General features: G+C 36.8%; 1 protein-coding gene across 5 annotated transcripts in view; it reads right to left on the bottom strand.

The window, feature by feature from the left end:
- scn8ab (sodium channel, voltage gated, type VIII, alpha subunit b) overlaps positions 1–17,463 on the bottom strand; it is a 57,407-nt gene that overhangs the window by 30,104 nt on the left and 9,840 nt on the right. For 3 of the 5 annotated variants that reach the window (XM_032549375.1, XM_032549374.1, XM_032549377.1), the window contains exons 3-9: positions 8,273–8,391; positions 7,047–7,136; positions 6,839–6,967; positions 4,253–4,344; positions 1,302–1,523; positions 832–895; positions 420–561 (exon numbers count right to left, since the gene is read on the bottom strand). In XM_032549375.1, coding sequence (XP_032405266.1) covers positions 420–561; positions 832–895; positions 1,302–1,523; positions 4,253–4,344; positions 6,839–6,967; positions 7,047–7,136; positions 8,273–8,391 — 858 coding nt within the window. Of the gene's footprint in view, positions 1–419; positions 562–831; positions 896–1,301; positions 1,524–4,252; positions 4,345–4,604; positions 4,697–6,838; positions 6,968–7,046; positions 7,137–8,272; positions 8,392–17,463 lie in introns of all 5 variants that reach the window. The other 2 variants (XM_032549376.1, XM_032549378.1) reach the window with 1 other exon arrangement.

The following is a 17,463-nucleotide window of genomic DNA, read 5'->3' as shown; positions in this document are numbered from 1 at the left end:
AAAGTTGCAGGACTCTGGTCCTCGAGGAATGTAGTTTAAACCACTGCCTATCAGATTTGAAAATTGTTCTTCTACCTGAGAGAAAAACAGCAGAAGCTCCATCAGGCTGGATGGAAAACATCTGTTCTCATCAATTTTTATGTCTTGCTACAGATTCTCATTTAGATTCAGATGTATTAAGTGCACAATTAATAGTAGCTTTAATAGGTTGTTAAAACTGAGTTATGGCTCTCTGCAGCTCCTCCAGAGTTATCATAGGTTCTTGGATGATTTGTTGATTAATCATTCACTTTCCCTGATCTGTCAGGGGTTCTCTGTTTAATTATTGGGTGACCTCTGGGAAAAATAGATGGTCAGATCTCACAGAAGAGATATTTTATAGAAAAGATTTGTGACAAATCAGGAAAACGTCTCCTCACCAGCATGTAGAGATTTTCCCAGAAGTCCTGAGTCATGAGACGAAAGAGGGTGAGGAAAGCCCACCCAAAGCTGTCAAAACTGGTGTAACCATAGTTTGGGTTTCTTCCAGCTTTCATGCACGTGAAACCCTCTGGACATCGTCTGAAAGAAAGTCACACAAATATATCTAAAAGAAACTGTTCAAATGAGATTAATTATTATTTTTTAGCGTCATCTCGGTGTGGCTAATATGTACCTCCAGATATTTGTGCGATTTTACAGAGATAAAACTGCAATATATGATTAATTGTTCAAAATTACATATAACTTACTCAAGTTTGAGATTAATTTTGCAATAAAAAACTATTAAACTAACTCCATGAACAGAGACAGAAAATATCCATCATGAACTCACATTAAATCACAACTCACCCTGAGTCTGAACTGTTTCCACACAGCAGAGCATCCAGAGCACCGGGCAGGAAGTAGAAATTTGCTGCAGAAAAGCAAAGCAGGACAGTCACTTTCATTGATCACTGCCTAAAGGATAAATTAGTCAGTGTTTATGTTTACATTTCGTAAAAGCAAGATAAAAAAAATATTGAATTTCAGTACTAGGAATCTCAGAGATGTCTAATTTATTTTCTATTCAAAATTTGTAAAACTCAAATTTAGAGAGTTCTCTGTTAGTTTTTCATACATTTCAAAATATTAATGACAACGTTTCCAATGAATTAATATTTCTGCAGTTGTTAGGCTGATATGAAACCTGTAATAAACACATGAATAGAAAACTAAAGTTAAATGGATGGATTTTTACAGAAATGTACACATATTTTTCACACTAGACTTGAAGACTGCAGGAGCCCCTAGTTAAACCGAGTGTCAGAGGTAATACTCACAATCGTTATAGATGTATTTGTTCCAGTCGAAACCTCGGCTGCCGTTTTCCAGGTATTGCTCGGTCATGTTGATTGGCCAGAAGACGCACTTGTTACGAAGGTTCCCCATGAACAGCTGCAAGCCGATCAGCGCAAAGACGCTGAGACAGAAGACGGTCAGGATCATCACATCCGACAGCTTCTTCACAGACTGGATCAGAGCGCCCACGATGGTCTTCAGGCCTGTTCACAAAAAAACAACACACACACGCACACACATGCAGATGTGCACAAATGCACAAACATGGAAACGGGCCGCCTCACACATTCACACCATTGCACAGAATCGCACACAAACAGGAAGGAAGGAGGAGAGTAAGAGAAAGAACCAACTATTTTCTTTTTCTGGGATCAGGAAAATGATCCCAAACACATAAAAACTGTCATGAATAGATAAAGTAACATTTGGAATAAGCCTAACTCAACTTCGCTGAAAATTTGTGGATGATGCTTAAAAGTAGAGTCTGAGCCAGGGAAAGCAACAAGTTCAAATGAACAACAAATTAAACTCTGTAGAATCGGCTGAAAAGAGGGGTCAAAGTTCACAAAAATGTATAACTTAACTGAATATTAAGAAGTGTTATGGCATTCATGCTGATGATGAATGTTCATACACCTCTGAGTGACAGTGTAGCCTCATCAAACTGAGTCTACTGCGGCGTTGCCACTAGCCTGCTCAACAGTGATTAGAACTCATCACTGAAGTGTCACTTCAGATAAGAAACTGCAGTAAAAAAGGTAATGAAAGATAAGTACGGTGTAATTAATAAGCTCCTTCAACAGAAATGTCTGCCGGAGCTGGGACACCAGCGGTATCTCGGTGTTCTGAGTTAAAATGAATTAAGCTGTTTCTTCTACATACAACTAACATAAAGAGCATCTGAACAACAGCTAAATTAAGGATGCATTAAAAAAAACTGCTTTTTTTTGTTTGTTTTTGGTGAGTGTTTAATATCATGTTTCTGATTTTTCTTCTTGTGCCAACAAAGAAATTAGCAAATATTTTAACATGATTCTAATAATTACTGTGTGGAGTCATTTCTGCCCAATTACTGTCAAGTCTGAGCTGAGTTTCGAGGTTTAAAAATGTTTTATTTCGTAATAAAACTGTTTTAAGATTTTATGGCATATACAGAATATTGTATTGGAATACTTTCAAGAAGATATTTGAAAACTATCACAGCAAATACTGAGGTCTTATGGGATTTTTTCATCAGAGAAATATGCACACATGTAAACAGATCTCCAGAAATAAAAAGAGTATGACAACTCAAGGAAGATTTAAACAGAAGAGGAACGATTTTAACTTCATCAATGGAAAAATCCCAAACCAACTTCAGGAAGCATTCTACACATCATATTAAGGACAGTATATATATGTAGTAAAAAGTGCAAACAATGCACAGATGTAGGATACATTAATTCAGGGAGTCAAGAAATGAAGAAGATGACAAAAAGCCATGCACAAAGATTTAGCTTTTAGGAGCTCTAGAGTTGGGGTTTAGAGTCAATGCGAGGAGGCATGCAGGTCATTTAAACGCCAAGGCTGAGGGAAATGGCCACATCAGTATAAATAGTATTAAGCAAAATGATTGAATTATTTTAAATGAAAGATTAACTTTTATCCGACTTTTTTTTTCTTATTCTGAGTGCTCTTTGCACAATATTTAGGATGATAAAGAGGGCATATCCACTGTTTAATGACACATTTTTGCACCATTTTTCCCTTATATCAAAAATACTATCAAAATTATATTATTTATTATTATTTACCGAGGTTATTTTTGTCAGATTTTATTGTTTTAGAGGATCTGGTGTGTCAAAAAACAAAGAAGAAATCTGCACATCATCCTGAAATATTCAGATTTAACTGAAGTAACTCCTTGATGGGCGGATGCTGTTTCACTATTTCACAAGCAGTTTACAATATTACATCAGAGGTTTTGCTCTAAGTCTGTTTCTTTTTTATTCCCAGTGCCTTAACGGCTGGTTCTGTAATTGAATTATTGCCAACGTCTGGTGAGACAAAAGCTCTGACTGTAAGGAAACGATACAAATCTAAACTATGTGGAGGATTTGCATAAAACTGTTTATTTGACACATTTATATGATGTGATTATTTGTAAAATAATCTATAACTCAGTATGGACTTAATGAAAATTTAATTAAAAAATAAATCAATGACCCCCGAATTAGATTTGAACAGCAAGTTTCAGAGGTTCATGCAGCACAGGCTTGGCAGTCTTACAGGATTAAATTGTTTACATGACACCAAAAGGTGTTATCGTTGGTTTGGACACAAACCAAAACTGTGCAAATGGCAGATGATAGATTTTCCCCTCTCATATATTTGTCACCTAAAAATCCACTTATTAAAAAAAAACTACTTATTGAACATTAAGAAAATATAATAAAGCTTTAATGCCAAATAATCCCAGAGTTTTGTTCATTTCTAGAATCACTTCCGCTTCAGAGCAATCCAAACATTTTAAGAGAGATGCAAGTTTTTTACAGTCATGGGGAAAAGATAATAAGCCCCTTTTTCATTTCTGAGGGTTTACATAATTTTCATATCGTTAGCATTTCTGGAGTTTACTTATTTCCTCACAAAAACTTCTATTTGGGCAAAAATCTGTGTTTTGTGTGGTTACACATTTTAATTTGGAATTTTGAAACTCATATAAACCAGATCATATCAGTCCAAACCCAGTAATTGACAGACAGCACTCTTTTCACTATGACTGTACATTTGTCCTCAAAGTAATCCTACGAAACATGTAAGCCCACAAGACTGCCTGCAGACTGCTCAGCCAATCAAAAATGCTTCACATTTTTGATTGGCAAAAAAGGAGATATACAAAGAAAAACATCTAATTTTAGGATCAGCCTTAGTGTTTAAATGGGAGTCTCACCTGGAATGACAGAAATAGTTTTCAATGCTCGGAGAACCCTGAACGTTCTCAGCGCCGAGACATTCCCAAGGTCCACAAACTCTGTTATATATCTGCAACAAGGTAGGATGACACACAGAACAGAACCCTATGATACACAACACACACGATAACAACACACACGAATGATTGTGCAAGAACACGACACCAGCACCACCACCGAAGACCGGGAGGGGACACCACGGTGGGACAGAGGCTGGACACCTGTCCGCCCAGTGAGAGGAGGACGAAGGAGGAGGAGGGAGTGAAACACAACCACGACTAACATGAAGCCCCGTGGATCGCCCTCCCGCAAGACAAACACCTGCCTTACCTGGAATAACTGAAATAGTTTTCAAAGCCCTCAGAACCCTGAACGTACGCAGAGCTGACACATTGCCTAGGTTTACAAACTCTGTTATATACCTGCAAGGTGGATCAGATACAATCACTCAGGAGTTATCCAGGTTAGAGGAAGAGGAAAAAAAGTTGCAAAATATTTTAGTAAGCATAGCTAACGTGATGGGACTGAATGCCCTGGAAAAAATAATTTAATCTAATTTAATTCATAATGTCATCTAATCAATCAAAACTAGAACAATAGGTTGGTTTGTGTGAAGTGGCATTTTGAAAAGTACTTATGAGTAGTCAGGGTTTTTTTCTTGAAGTGGAAAACATATTTCATGTTAGGAAAACAGGAAGGAAATTTGATGATAGCTTCTCAGAGCAGAGCATCAGGCCGATAAAATGACTGCTCTACAGAGATTATATGTATTTTCTTTTAGAGAGAGCAAGGTGTGATTATTATAAAAACAGCGTTAATGTTTACACCGCTGCTATACTGTAGGTACAATACTGACTCTCTCTACTACTCCACACAACCCCTCTGTAAAAGTTTACACCAACAGCTAGAATATTCCCAGATATACAGAAAAAATTAAGGATTAAACTTAAAAAGATAACGGGGGATTTAACCAGGCTGAAAACATTTTTTAAAAAGCTTCAACTGCATTATAATGAGAACATGAGCAATATAATGAGAACATATCTGTGTTTTGATGTTAAACTGCAATAACAATGCAATATTCAAAGATCAAAGCAAAACAAAGAATACTGTAAATGCAGTGTCATGATAAAGTGTTTGCTCTCCCAAGAGATTGTTTTGTCACACTTAAATGTCACATCAAACAAATTTTAATATCAGACAAGTATAATCAAAGTAAATAAAAAAACACTTTTCAAATTATTTCCAAATATATCCAAATCTGGCACTAACTGAAAGTACATTGCCCATCTCCTCATGATTTAACTCATTTAAACAGAACATTTTTGACAACATGAAGTAGGTTACAAAATCTCAAAATATAACAAATTATGCCCCAATTTGAAGAAAATCAAAAACAAATACGAAACAAAATCATTTTAAAGTTTTTAGTCCAATGAACCATAACTACAAGTGGAGAAAACATGGAGAAGTGGCCAGCCTGCTAAAATGACTCCAACAGTGCATCAACACCTTATGCAGGTGCAGAACCTGCAGGATCACCTGAAGCAATGCAGACCTTACATGCCTCAGTTAGTCACTGCTTATGATTCAAAAATAAGAAAGAAAAAAACGGGTTGATTTCCAAGGCCAAACCAACGCCGACCAAAACCAGAAGACACAAACCCATCTCACATTTACCAAAAAAGATTTTGATGATCCTCAAAACTCGTACTGACAAGACAAAAATCAAACTCTTTGGATCAGTCACACACTAACAAGGCATTTCAGAAAAAGAACAGCCTGCTGGGTGGTAAAACGTCTTATCAGGCTCAGAGGGCAATTACTTTTCCATGCAGTGCCAGGGTGGTTTGAATAATCTTGTTCATTTAAACAAATCATAATTTAAAAACTTAATTTGGTGTTTATTTATGTCTGAATATGTGTGACAAAAAAAACAGATTAAATCTATGTAGATTCCAAACATTTTTATCCATTGTATGTTTTAAGATCCACAATGACTGGCAGAAGTACTCATCACCCCTTTGAATTTTTTCACATTTTGTCATTTTCAACCACTAATGTTAAGCAGCACATAATCGTAGACCAAGGAACACTGCAGACAGGTTCTGCAGTGACAGAATATGAAAACACCTAAGGGGTATTAATACTTTTGCAAGACCCTGTGTATTTTAAGTCAAGGTATGTAGGTATTGTTAATAATACACCTTCTCTCTAAGTCATCTTGATATGCCTTTGGCATTATAGTGCGACTTCAGAAGAGCAATTATCCACTAATGCTGCAAGAGACAACAGGATCCTGGGACACACAGCTGCTGCTCATGTTTGAAGCTACACTTTAAATATGCAAGTATTAGAGTACAAGAAATGTTTTTACTGCTATGTTTAGTAAATCTGCTGCAATATTATCACTAAGGCAGATCACGGATAATTTACAGGTTGCTTTTATGTGCTTGTTTGTGCAACTAATGAGTTTTCTTGTAATGTTATCTTAAATCATTTTAATACACAACTACACCTCTTTTTATGTAAATAAGACAACTATTATATAAACAAATACTTACGCCATTGAAATGACCATGAAGTCCAGCCAGTTCCATGGATCTCTGAGAAACGTGAAGCCGTCGATGGCAAAACCTCGGGCAACAATTTTTGTGAGCGACTCAAATGTGTAGATACCCGTGAATGTATACCTATGAAAGAAAATCCAGTGGAGAGTGAGGAGCAGCGACAGGATTCAAATGCAAGTAATTTGGGGAAAAGTATACTTACTCTACTTGTTTGGACCACTCTGGTGGGTCACTAAATGTCATGAATATACAGTTGGTCAAAATGGTACACATGATGATCATGCTGAATAACGTGGAAACACAAATGTTAAGGAAAACCTTGAACAGTGCACACATAAAACAGCAAGATGTGTTAAATATGTTTAAAAGGTAGGAAGAAGACTATAATGTGATTTAGAAAAGCAAGAAAATAGTTAACCTATACATTTTAAAGTAAAGACAACACAATTTAAGTTCTTCCTGAAAGGCAATGTGAATTAACAAACAGAAATAACAAATTTAGGTCACAGCAAAATATGAATAGATGTTTCATTATTAAGAATGGAAAGAAAAGGAGCCACATCAATAAAAGGTACCATCTTCTAATTAAGGAATGCATTGTAGGTAATCATTTTACACAAATAAACCTTTAATATATTGGATTTGTTGAGCATTATGCAGTTGAATATGTGAGAATCAATCCAACTAATTTCCTTTGGAGCTTTAAGAAGCCCAGTTATCTAATGAACACAGATCTACACAGGAGTGGATCAGTAAATGTGCACTTCTGTTCAAAAGGCAGGAATCACTGAGAAATATTTCAGTTTTTCATGGAAAATGACATGAAATCTTGTCACGGTTAGAAATTCAGAGTCTAATGGAAATGATACAGTTCCATTAGTTCTTTAAACTTTAAAACTTATTTACAAACCATATTTTCTCAGAAATTACAACACAGCAAATCAACATTTTAGATGTAGATTCCTCAAGGTCATCATCGTCTCCATTTCTGCAGCATCTCCAGCAAGACAGATTATGTTGAATAACAGCTTAGACTTAAACGAGGCGCATTTGTTGAGGCAAAAATTACAGCATCCCTGAAATGATGACCTAACATAATTATTGTTACTAACTGTATTACTAACTCATAAAGCTTTGAAAATTGCATTTGAGTTAGTCACTTAAATTATTTTGAGATGGTGATAAAAGACACCGATGAGGAAAACGCTCAGTTTCAATGACTGATTACAACTTTAATTGATTAATCAGACTACAAAATCTGAAGTTTAACATTAAATTATGGTCAAGTTGAAGATCATTCCTCACTCCTGAGCAAAACATTTCATTTCATTTCATGAAAAACCTCTCAAAGTCTCATATTATATTGCTCCTTCAAATTTTTTTTTTAATTTGGTCCGAGCACACGACATAAGTGAAGTGAAAGGATATGAATGTATCAAAATCTTTATAGCTATTCGCCTAAATGGATTAAAAGGGCTTATGATGTACAAGGAGGGTGTGGCACTGAAGCGGAAGATTGTTTTCCCCTTGTTTAGGACTATAAATGTCTGTGGAGAGAAGAGAGAAAGAGAAGAGATGAAAGTTAGTCAAACAGTGGTGACAAATATTTATACATGTCCTGAAAAACTTTCTGATGTCACTTTAAATGAGGAAATTATTCATGACTTAGGAGAATTTTGTCATAGAACTAAGCTTAGTAATATTACTGACATGTTATACACAAGACAAAACATCATATGAAAATTATTGTATATATTGTATATATACGTGTCCCACTCAAATGATCATCAAACTAATTTTAAGTCAAATAATTGCATGGTGGTGAAATACCAAAAGCAGTTTTCTTACTTAGTTTTTATGTAGCTTTTTTTAATTTAGTACGTTTGCATCCTTATGCAATTGTTCCCTTTTAATATCAATATTGTCTAGTTGTGGAAGTGGTGTCTTCCTTGATTCTATAACCATTTCATTTGACCCTTTTGTGACCTCAGTTCAGATGAGAGTTTTTCCATCAAGGAAATCTAATTCCTCAATGCACAGCCACTGCTCCAATGTTGGAGGTTCCTCTTCATCCCATAATCTTGTGATGGCTTTTTTTACTTGCTTTTTTTTTTTTTTTTTTTACCAAGTATTTATCTTTTTTTTGTAGTATGCCATGTGTAAAGCATCCCAAATAGTGTCCTACAAATTCCTCAGAGTTAGATTTGCTTTATCCCAGTATTCTGTTATTTTTTGACATGACTCCAAAAGCAGTTTCCTGACGGCGATTTCAAAAAGCAAAGGAAACAAAGCAACTCAATTTATCATGGCTGTTTGTGAAAATCTAAACCAAAGAAATGTTTTGTCACCCTTTGGGAACTTGCATTTTACATTGCTTTGCAGAAATTTTGGCTCACTCTTCTTTGAAAAATAGTTTTTATTCAAGCACATTGAAGGACTTTGGAGCATGAAAGACCAGTTTAAGTTCACACTGCTGCATCCTGATTTATTGTATTTAGACGTTCTGGACCATTGGCACCAACATACTTCAGAAACTGCCAGCAGACTTCGAAGCCAAGGTCAAGTTTGTTGAAAAGCAGGTAAGTGAACACAACATGCCAGTATATCATATCATTAACATGGACAAAGTCTTCCACATTTAACAATTTATAAATAATTTCAACCTGTATATGTTTTTGGGTTTTTTTGACTGATGCTCCAGAGCAACTTATAGTGAGGAAAATACATTCAAAATAAGACCAGGCTTTAACTGGTCCGTCTGAAGAGTCTCTTTTTTAAGCCAATCAGAGATGTCCTTCTGCATGACCCCCCTGCCCTTGAGCATAAGGTCACAAACTGGTTTCTGGAAGAGACCAGGATTTTGTGATTCTATCAATTACAACGAGTCGTCCAGGTCCTGAAGCAGCTAAGCAGACCATCACACTACCACCGCCATCATGGTCTGTCAGTACGATTATCTTTTTTCGACTACATGCTAGATTAGTATCTGATGTTGTCATATGCATTTTCACTGTTATCTTTTTAGTTAAAATAGCATTTTATTAAAAGTCTATGGGAACATCAAGATGTTTTGGGGAACAGGAGATAAGACATTTTCTTTTTCCTCTTGATAAATAAAATCATCAATTGAGAAGTGCTAATATGTACTCAGGTTTTCACTGTTATACAAAAGCATAAACTGAGAAAATCTGCATATAAATACATTTTGACAGCATTGTAGAGGTAGCAAAGCAGTAACACTTTGCCTTACTGACATCACTTCCTCTGTGAGAGGTTGTCAAAGAACTCCCGTCGGTCCCAGCAGGACCTTCACTGTGACAGAAGCAGTGAGCTCTCCTAAAGGCCCAAGACAAGCAGACATCCATATGCAGAGCTCCCTGACTTCTCTGTGGCTGAATGGCTCTCTTCATGTCGGGTTTAAAGCTCTTACTGGAAAGGGAACAGCAAATGCTGTCATCGATCAGGGAAGATCTGCTGACTCGGAGCTCGCTCGCAGTAACCACTCCCTGCCCATAAACAGCACTGGGCAGAGTGCGGCTGGGCAAGGGGAGAGGCAGCAGCCTCTGTTTGTTTCTGTATACTCATGTGTGGGGTCTGCAGAGGCCTGTGCCAAAGTCTTAGACAAAAGGCACATGAGGTCAGCATTATGGACATGAGCATCATTTACAAACAGACTGCTGAGGTGTTGCACGTTATCTCCAGGCATCCCAGCTCAGAGCTGCTCTCACTGGCCAGTGTTTTTAAATGCGTAGTTCAGAGGAGGACGAGTCGGTGAACCATGGATATTTGGATGAGGAGGTTCTTCTTTGTTTAAAATAACTCAAAACATAACTGCAGTGACAAACAGATGTTAAATTATGCATTTGTGATACATAAGGAGGACAGTTACCTAGAAATCTAACGATTATATGACTGGAGTTAAGATGGGCATTTTTCAATCAGATCTCTTTCCTTGTGAGACAATTAACAGCGACCTGGTTAAAGTCGACATGACTTTAACCGGTCATTTACTTATGCCTTGGAAATATAAATGAAGTTTTTCACATTGCGTCATTGTTATGGCCCGGCTCCGGAAACCACAAACTTCAGCCATAAAATGCCATAAAAAGAAAACTGAAAACGTGACATGACATAGTTTTTTAATGTTTTACAAATAAAATATGTGCATTTATTTACCCCCCCCCCACCCCCCCCTTTGTTTTATTCCAGCTTTCAGTAGAACCTCTACACAAAACCAAAATTCTTGGTTTTAATTGCTAGCAGGAGTTTTTGTTTAAGGATCTGTTTAGAAGAATATAGTGGGAATCTGTGCGAATCTTTCCTTGCATCCCCATGTGTGGTTTCAGTTTTCTGCGAAATATAGCGTTTTGTTCCCACATGACCTATCCTAACCTGTAGATGGGATTTCAAATGGCTTTTTCTCAACAGACAGGGATGGCCAGTATGGATCTGAAATTTCATTGTGGCATTTTGTTTGAGTTTTCTGCAATATATCTATGAATTCATGACATCAGAGAAACTACTGCCCATTTAAGAAACCCTAAAATTAAACAAGCTGCCACAGTTCACCTCTTACATTAGGCAGTAAAACTAGCACTAGTCAGTACAAAGTAATTACATACAGTTATCCAATTATATTGATATTAATTTGTATTGGTGTTACGTAGAGGGGCAAAGAGCTGAAACAGCAAAACGAACAAACCCTGCCATGTTGACACCTTTAGGGTTATGCAAACACCATAATTTTGAGTTTTATTCTTTTCATGATAAATCACAATTTGCATCCCAATGGTCAAATTTTAGAGTGTACAACAAATGCAACACTGGAAATTATGCAGTTTTTAAATTTTTCTCCACTGTACAACAACATGACACTAAGTGTTGGTCTGTCACATAAGCTCTCAATAGAAAGCATTGAAATTTGTACTTGTAGCGTGAGAAAACAACAACAAAGCTCCTGACCTTCTGGTGGAAAATGTCATACTAAAGGTAACCACAAACACAGAAAGTGTAGAGCCAACACTGTAGAGAAGGAAGGAAGAAACGGAGAGGTTGTCTTTCATCATGTGTTTTCGTCAGTCATCTGCTCAGAGTCAATGTCACATGAACAGGAAGCCAAGGGACCTGAAGTCGTCTTTTCTCTCAGAGGTCAAAGGAAGTGTTTTGCTGACCAGGTCAATGCGATACGAGGAAGGAGGGAGTAATGAGTAGCTACTCATTAGGAGTTAACGTGCAAAGCATCACTAACTGTGATTTGATTTACTTAATTGTTGCTGTCTGTAGATACAGGTTAATTTAAGCAGGTTAGTGTGTTCTTGCAACCAAATCCTTACTTGCGAAGATCAGCACATATCTGCCTTTTGTGAATAACATTTCATCCCTTTATTCCCATTTTGATGAGTGCTTAAAAGAAACTAGCCTTTGTGTCATGTCACATTTATATTCCACAGGAACAGGAAGTTGTACAGTACAAATGTAAGAATCACAGAGAATGATTTATTTTTTTAAAAGTACGAATAAAAACATATGCATTTATTTAATAGGAATATTTAGGATGCCTGTATAGTAATTACAATGTAAGGTTGTTTCCCAACTGAATTAATGTATCCAAATTATAGGGTGGAATATTTTACGTTTTTTTAATTGAAAGGTGCTTCATAGCATTAATTTTGAATTTGATACACATCTATAAAGGAGTATAGATAATTGTGGCACTATGTGGGCCATTTACTATCTTAAAAGAGGGCTAGGTTTACATAGCATCGAAATAAACATGAAGGAATCACAGATGAAAAAGTAGCCATAATGAGCAGTGATTGGATTAATATAGATGCTTCCTATAAGCAGCAATGATCAGTAATCTAATCCCTGAGAAGGTCTGAGTGTCACGACATAAATATACTATTGATTCCTGAAATATTGCTCAGATCAGATAATCACTGAGAGTGGATAAATAGATTTTTTAGATTATATTTCCCAAAATCAGAACTATTATTTCAGGTAAAAAAAATAAATGTTTTTCAAGTGATGGATTTTGCCTTTTAAATTCAGCCTGTAGGTTGCATTAAGTTACGATAGATACACTTTCCTTTCAAACTAGTTTCTGGTTGGAAACACAACATACAAACTATCTTAAGTCAGAGTTTTGACTTGTAAAGATGCAAGTAGCCTGGAGTTTAATATCAGAAATAGTCAAAGTACAATTTGCAAATATAAAGTATTTCTTAACAGACTATTTGGGGAAACTTTTCCTTCAACTTGCATTGTGACTAGTAGTTAGTAACACTAATTTTTCAACTTGCAACTTGAACACAGAATAAACGTTTAATAATAAATAGACACAAAACCCACTGTACCAGGCCCCAGTCTATAGTTCGCCACATTATATGCAGAACAATTAAATTAACATGCACAAGCAAGAACCAGAAGGGGCATCGGGCTGGCAGAGACAGGTCATCGGAAAAGAGAACCGAATAGAGAGAGAATCAGGGGGTGAGTGATGCAGAGCAGAAAACCAAAGAGCTGCAGAGAAGAGAAAGCCACACCTGGGATAAATGGGCAGATGTAGAGAGAAGGAGGAGGAGGAGGCAGAGGAGGAAGAAGTATGCAGCAGAGAAACTAAGGAAGGGGAGGTGAGAAAGACAGACAAAAACAAAGATTTAAGCTGGGAAACAACAGGGAGGAAGTCATGGAAAGGGAATGCACTACTTCTTAAAGCAAAGAGCAGTTTTAGCATTCTGAGTCAAAAGTCAGAACACACACCACAGTTCTTCTTCTTTGGCTTATGTTTCTCTGTGATTTATTAATCAAATATTTGTGATCACATCTACTTAAAAAAAATTATTTGGTTAAATTAAAAAGAGGCACAAGCAAGATTACATGAAGGGGAAACGCCCTCCAATTTGCATTTTAACCTACCGTATTTGTTGTAAATAACAAATCAAATTCATACCGAGGCTTGATGAGGGTACATTTTGCATCTGATACAGATAGAAATTAAAGAATCCCCAATAAATTCTTTAAAAGTAAATTTTTGAGTTATTTTCTTCTTACTTTTTTCTTTTCCAGTGTTCATATGTTTTTATATCTTATCTTGTAAAGCATTTTGTAGCTCATGCTTTAACAGTTCTAACTAAAGAAAGTTAATTTTTAATTTTTATGATGATTACTGTTGTTGTTGTCATTATTGTTTGAAATTACAGTTGTGTCTTCCGTGTCTAAGCCTCCCTCATGTGAGCAGTAAGGTGAGTAAATCTAATTTTAACAACCTACCTGCTTTAGTTAGCAAAGATCTGAATCAATGTTTTAAGATAAAATATGCACCACTTGTTATAATATAAATGTATGAGGTTACAGATTAAAATTTTTTGTCATTACTTCACGTCTGTTAGCGGTAAAAAATCTATGTTATTTATGAGATTTTCTGATATCAGCAGCCCAGAAGTTTTGCACAAATATTTATTTTTGCTTCCTTGACTTTTGTAGGATCAAATTAAAATAGTTGACTGTCTTTATACTTGTGTTTCAAATTTGTCTTTTAATGCTTTTTGCTCCATGGTGGTTTTTATCATCTGGCTAACCACACAGGGCATCGTTTCATCAGAAAGCTGCACAAGCACTTACAAAAGGAAAAAGTAGTAATTGGTGACCCAAACAAGTTTTCTATCGCTTGTTATCTCCAGGGAATTTGGACTGGGTTCCCGCTGTTTTGTTAAAGTAAAGGACTATTTTACCAGAGAAATCTGGACTGCTTTTGTTCATCTCTAACTCAAAATACAAAAAAATTGGTCAGACCTCAAATTAGATTACTCAAGGTTCTTGAAAACATAGTTGATATTCACAGGACCTTTATTTTATTTGTAAAAGCAAAACAATACTATGTTTGATGCTTTTTCAATATCAAGATAAATTTGTACTAAAACTTTAAATACAGATCAAACCTGGCTTAATTGATATACATTTGTCACAAATAGTAAAAATTACTTAGAATCAATTGTGAAACCTTAGTTTTAAAAAATATGGGTGTCAGGTACAGATTTCTCAGGTTAGCACTCATTCAAGAACCACCATTGCTAATAACAATAATATAAAGCACTGCAGATTGTTTTGTAAAATATTCAGAACTAACCAAAGCAGCTGCAGGCAATGTCACAATAACAACCGAAGGACTGGAAACTAATGAATTAATAAGCTACGAATAAACACAAAGCCTGCAAAAAGAAAAAAACAACTGCAAAAATAATTATAGAAAAAAAACAAGAAAATAAAATCCTGGCTTTCTCCAACTTTCGTTTTTCCTCCAGCCTGTATCGCAGTGACAGCACTCAACCACCCCACTCCTCCCGCCCCCATCCACTTTTTCACTCAGCCGAGTACAGGAGGATGCTGTGTCATCAGAGACTGAGGACTCAGACGGAGCACTAAAGCCCGGCCCTCGGTCTAATTTACTACGCCCCGATAGAAAGAACGCCAGAGACGAGGCGGCAGAGAGAAGAGGAGACGGGAAAAAGCATAATAATGAACGGTGGTGGACTCCAAGAGAGAGCAGGAGGAACATAATGTAATGCTGTGTGCAGCGAGTCTCAGTTGCTGCTGCCGCGAGCTCACCTTGCGCGCCCTCTAACAGCTGCTGCCGAGCACAAACCCGTGCAGGAATTACTGCTCTGCTGCACACTGCTGATACAACCATCACAGCAGCAGTGAAAAACTAGGCTATGGGGGGTAAAGAAACTGGGGTTTAGTATTGCTGCGCATACAGGCAGCGCCCGTCTGCACACAGGGACACACGTGTACATGTCCTCCATCCATCACGTCTTCCTTCCTTTAACATTGCCTCGTCACATCAGACATTCGGAAAGCCCAGGCAGTATTCTCACCCATCACAGGGGAAAACAAGAACTGCAACTCTGCATTTCTCTTCCTCACCACTGCCTCCTCTTCCTCTCTTTTATACATGAGTGCTGTGATCAGGTTTCCTGCAGCAACACTAACACACAAACACACACACTTAGACTCATTGACATACAGAGCAATGTGGAGCGATTGGATGAGCGTCGGTCAAGTAGAGGAGACAGACAGCCTTGAAAGGTGAGGGCAGAGACAGGGGGGAGCAGTGGACCCTGACTTGTTACATACTCAGAAAGACTTCCTCACAGAGGGAATAAAGGTCAAATATCTGTGGATTAGACATAGTGCTGCTTCAAATTATATAAATATGGTGGGCGTCTGAACGATAAAGAGCCTGAATGCACAGAAAAGCTACAAATGTTGTAAAACAGGCCCATCTGCAACTATAAGCAGTACTGGTTAGGCTGTGCACAAAAGCCTTAAAACAGATGGTTGTCATGGAGACTTTATATGGCACCTTTTGCTGCAGCTCTCTGAAAGTGAGCTTTGGAGATATTTTTCTTTAACTCCCTTTCAGTCCTCTTCCTTGTGCATGGTGGTGAGCTAAACCTGGACCTCCGTCCAGCCTTGGTCGTCCTCTTAAAACATTTTAATGACCAATCGGACTGCAGAAATTTATTGAAGATATTTCTTGACTTGTGAAGACAGACATTTAAGGCATGTCTGATCCTCTTTCCCATTTTGAAGAGCTTAGAGTTTTCCCTTGTTGCATCGTCTTAGAGTGAGTGCATGTCAATATTTATAAATGTTACAGACTTATTAATTAAATGTCAACAGTGACATTTAATGAGTTGGTAAATAGAAACAAATTATTAAAATCTGTTCAGAAGTGGTCTTTGACCTAAATGTCCTGCTCTTTGTCTTTACAAGCAACATTTTTACATTTTAAGGACACTGATCAAATTGTTAATGAGATTTAAATGTATAAAAAGGAGGGGAGAAATTATTTTTGACAATTGTTTGTGCAAAAGACATAGTCTTTCACATACTTCATTATAGTAAGTTCTGCTGAATTACACTAGCAAAATGTGCGATTACAATATTACTGAAGAATAAATAATAAAGACAATTTCAGTTACAATTAACCCTCATCTTGTTCTTTGTACACAACTAAACATTCCCATCACTCCATGAGTTTTAGGATCCTGGTAGCCAAAATTTTAACCAAGTGTGGGTGAGAGTCCACACAGCCTTCCACATACTTCCCATTAGAAATATATTAGAACTGGCCAATTGACCTGAAATACATGTCATATGTTGGTAGGCAGTTACTTCAAAATAACAAAGAAATCAAAACGAATATGTTTAATAGCTATGTTTTGCGTAATAAATTGGAGGAAAACAGCGAATAAGCACCGAACACATGAAAAAGTAATTATTTGCAAAGGCATAGATGAGTAAACGTAAGGAACCTCCTTTATTAGTGTTCTGTAAAAAGGTTTCCCATTTCCAAGGTATTTCAAAAGAAGCGTCTCATGATAGTTAAAAGCAAAGTGCTCATGTTTGGGCTGGTTACAGGTCTGTTTTTAAACTGCTGAATGCTCCAGATACCATATTCTAATATTCACCATAAACCTGCATTAACCAAATGATCCTCACAAGACGTTGGACTAAGTAGCCAAGAGAAGAGTAAAGAGCCAAGGACCATTCAGCAAGAGCTTCAGACAGACCTGGAGTTAGCAGGTACAGTTGACAACAATAAATAATGTACA

This window comes from Xiphophorus hellerii, chromosome 20 (assembly GCF_003331165.1).
Source record: "Xiphophorus hellerii strain 12219 chromosome 20, Xiphophorus_hellerii-4.1, whole genome shotgun sequence".
NCBI lineage: Eukaryota > Metazoa > Chordata > Actinopteri > Cyprinodontiformes > Poeciliidae > Xiphophorus > Xiphophorus hellerii.
Note: the sequence above shows the minus strand (reverse complement) of the source record. Positions and strands in the feature narration are given on the sequence as shown.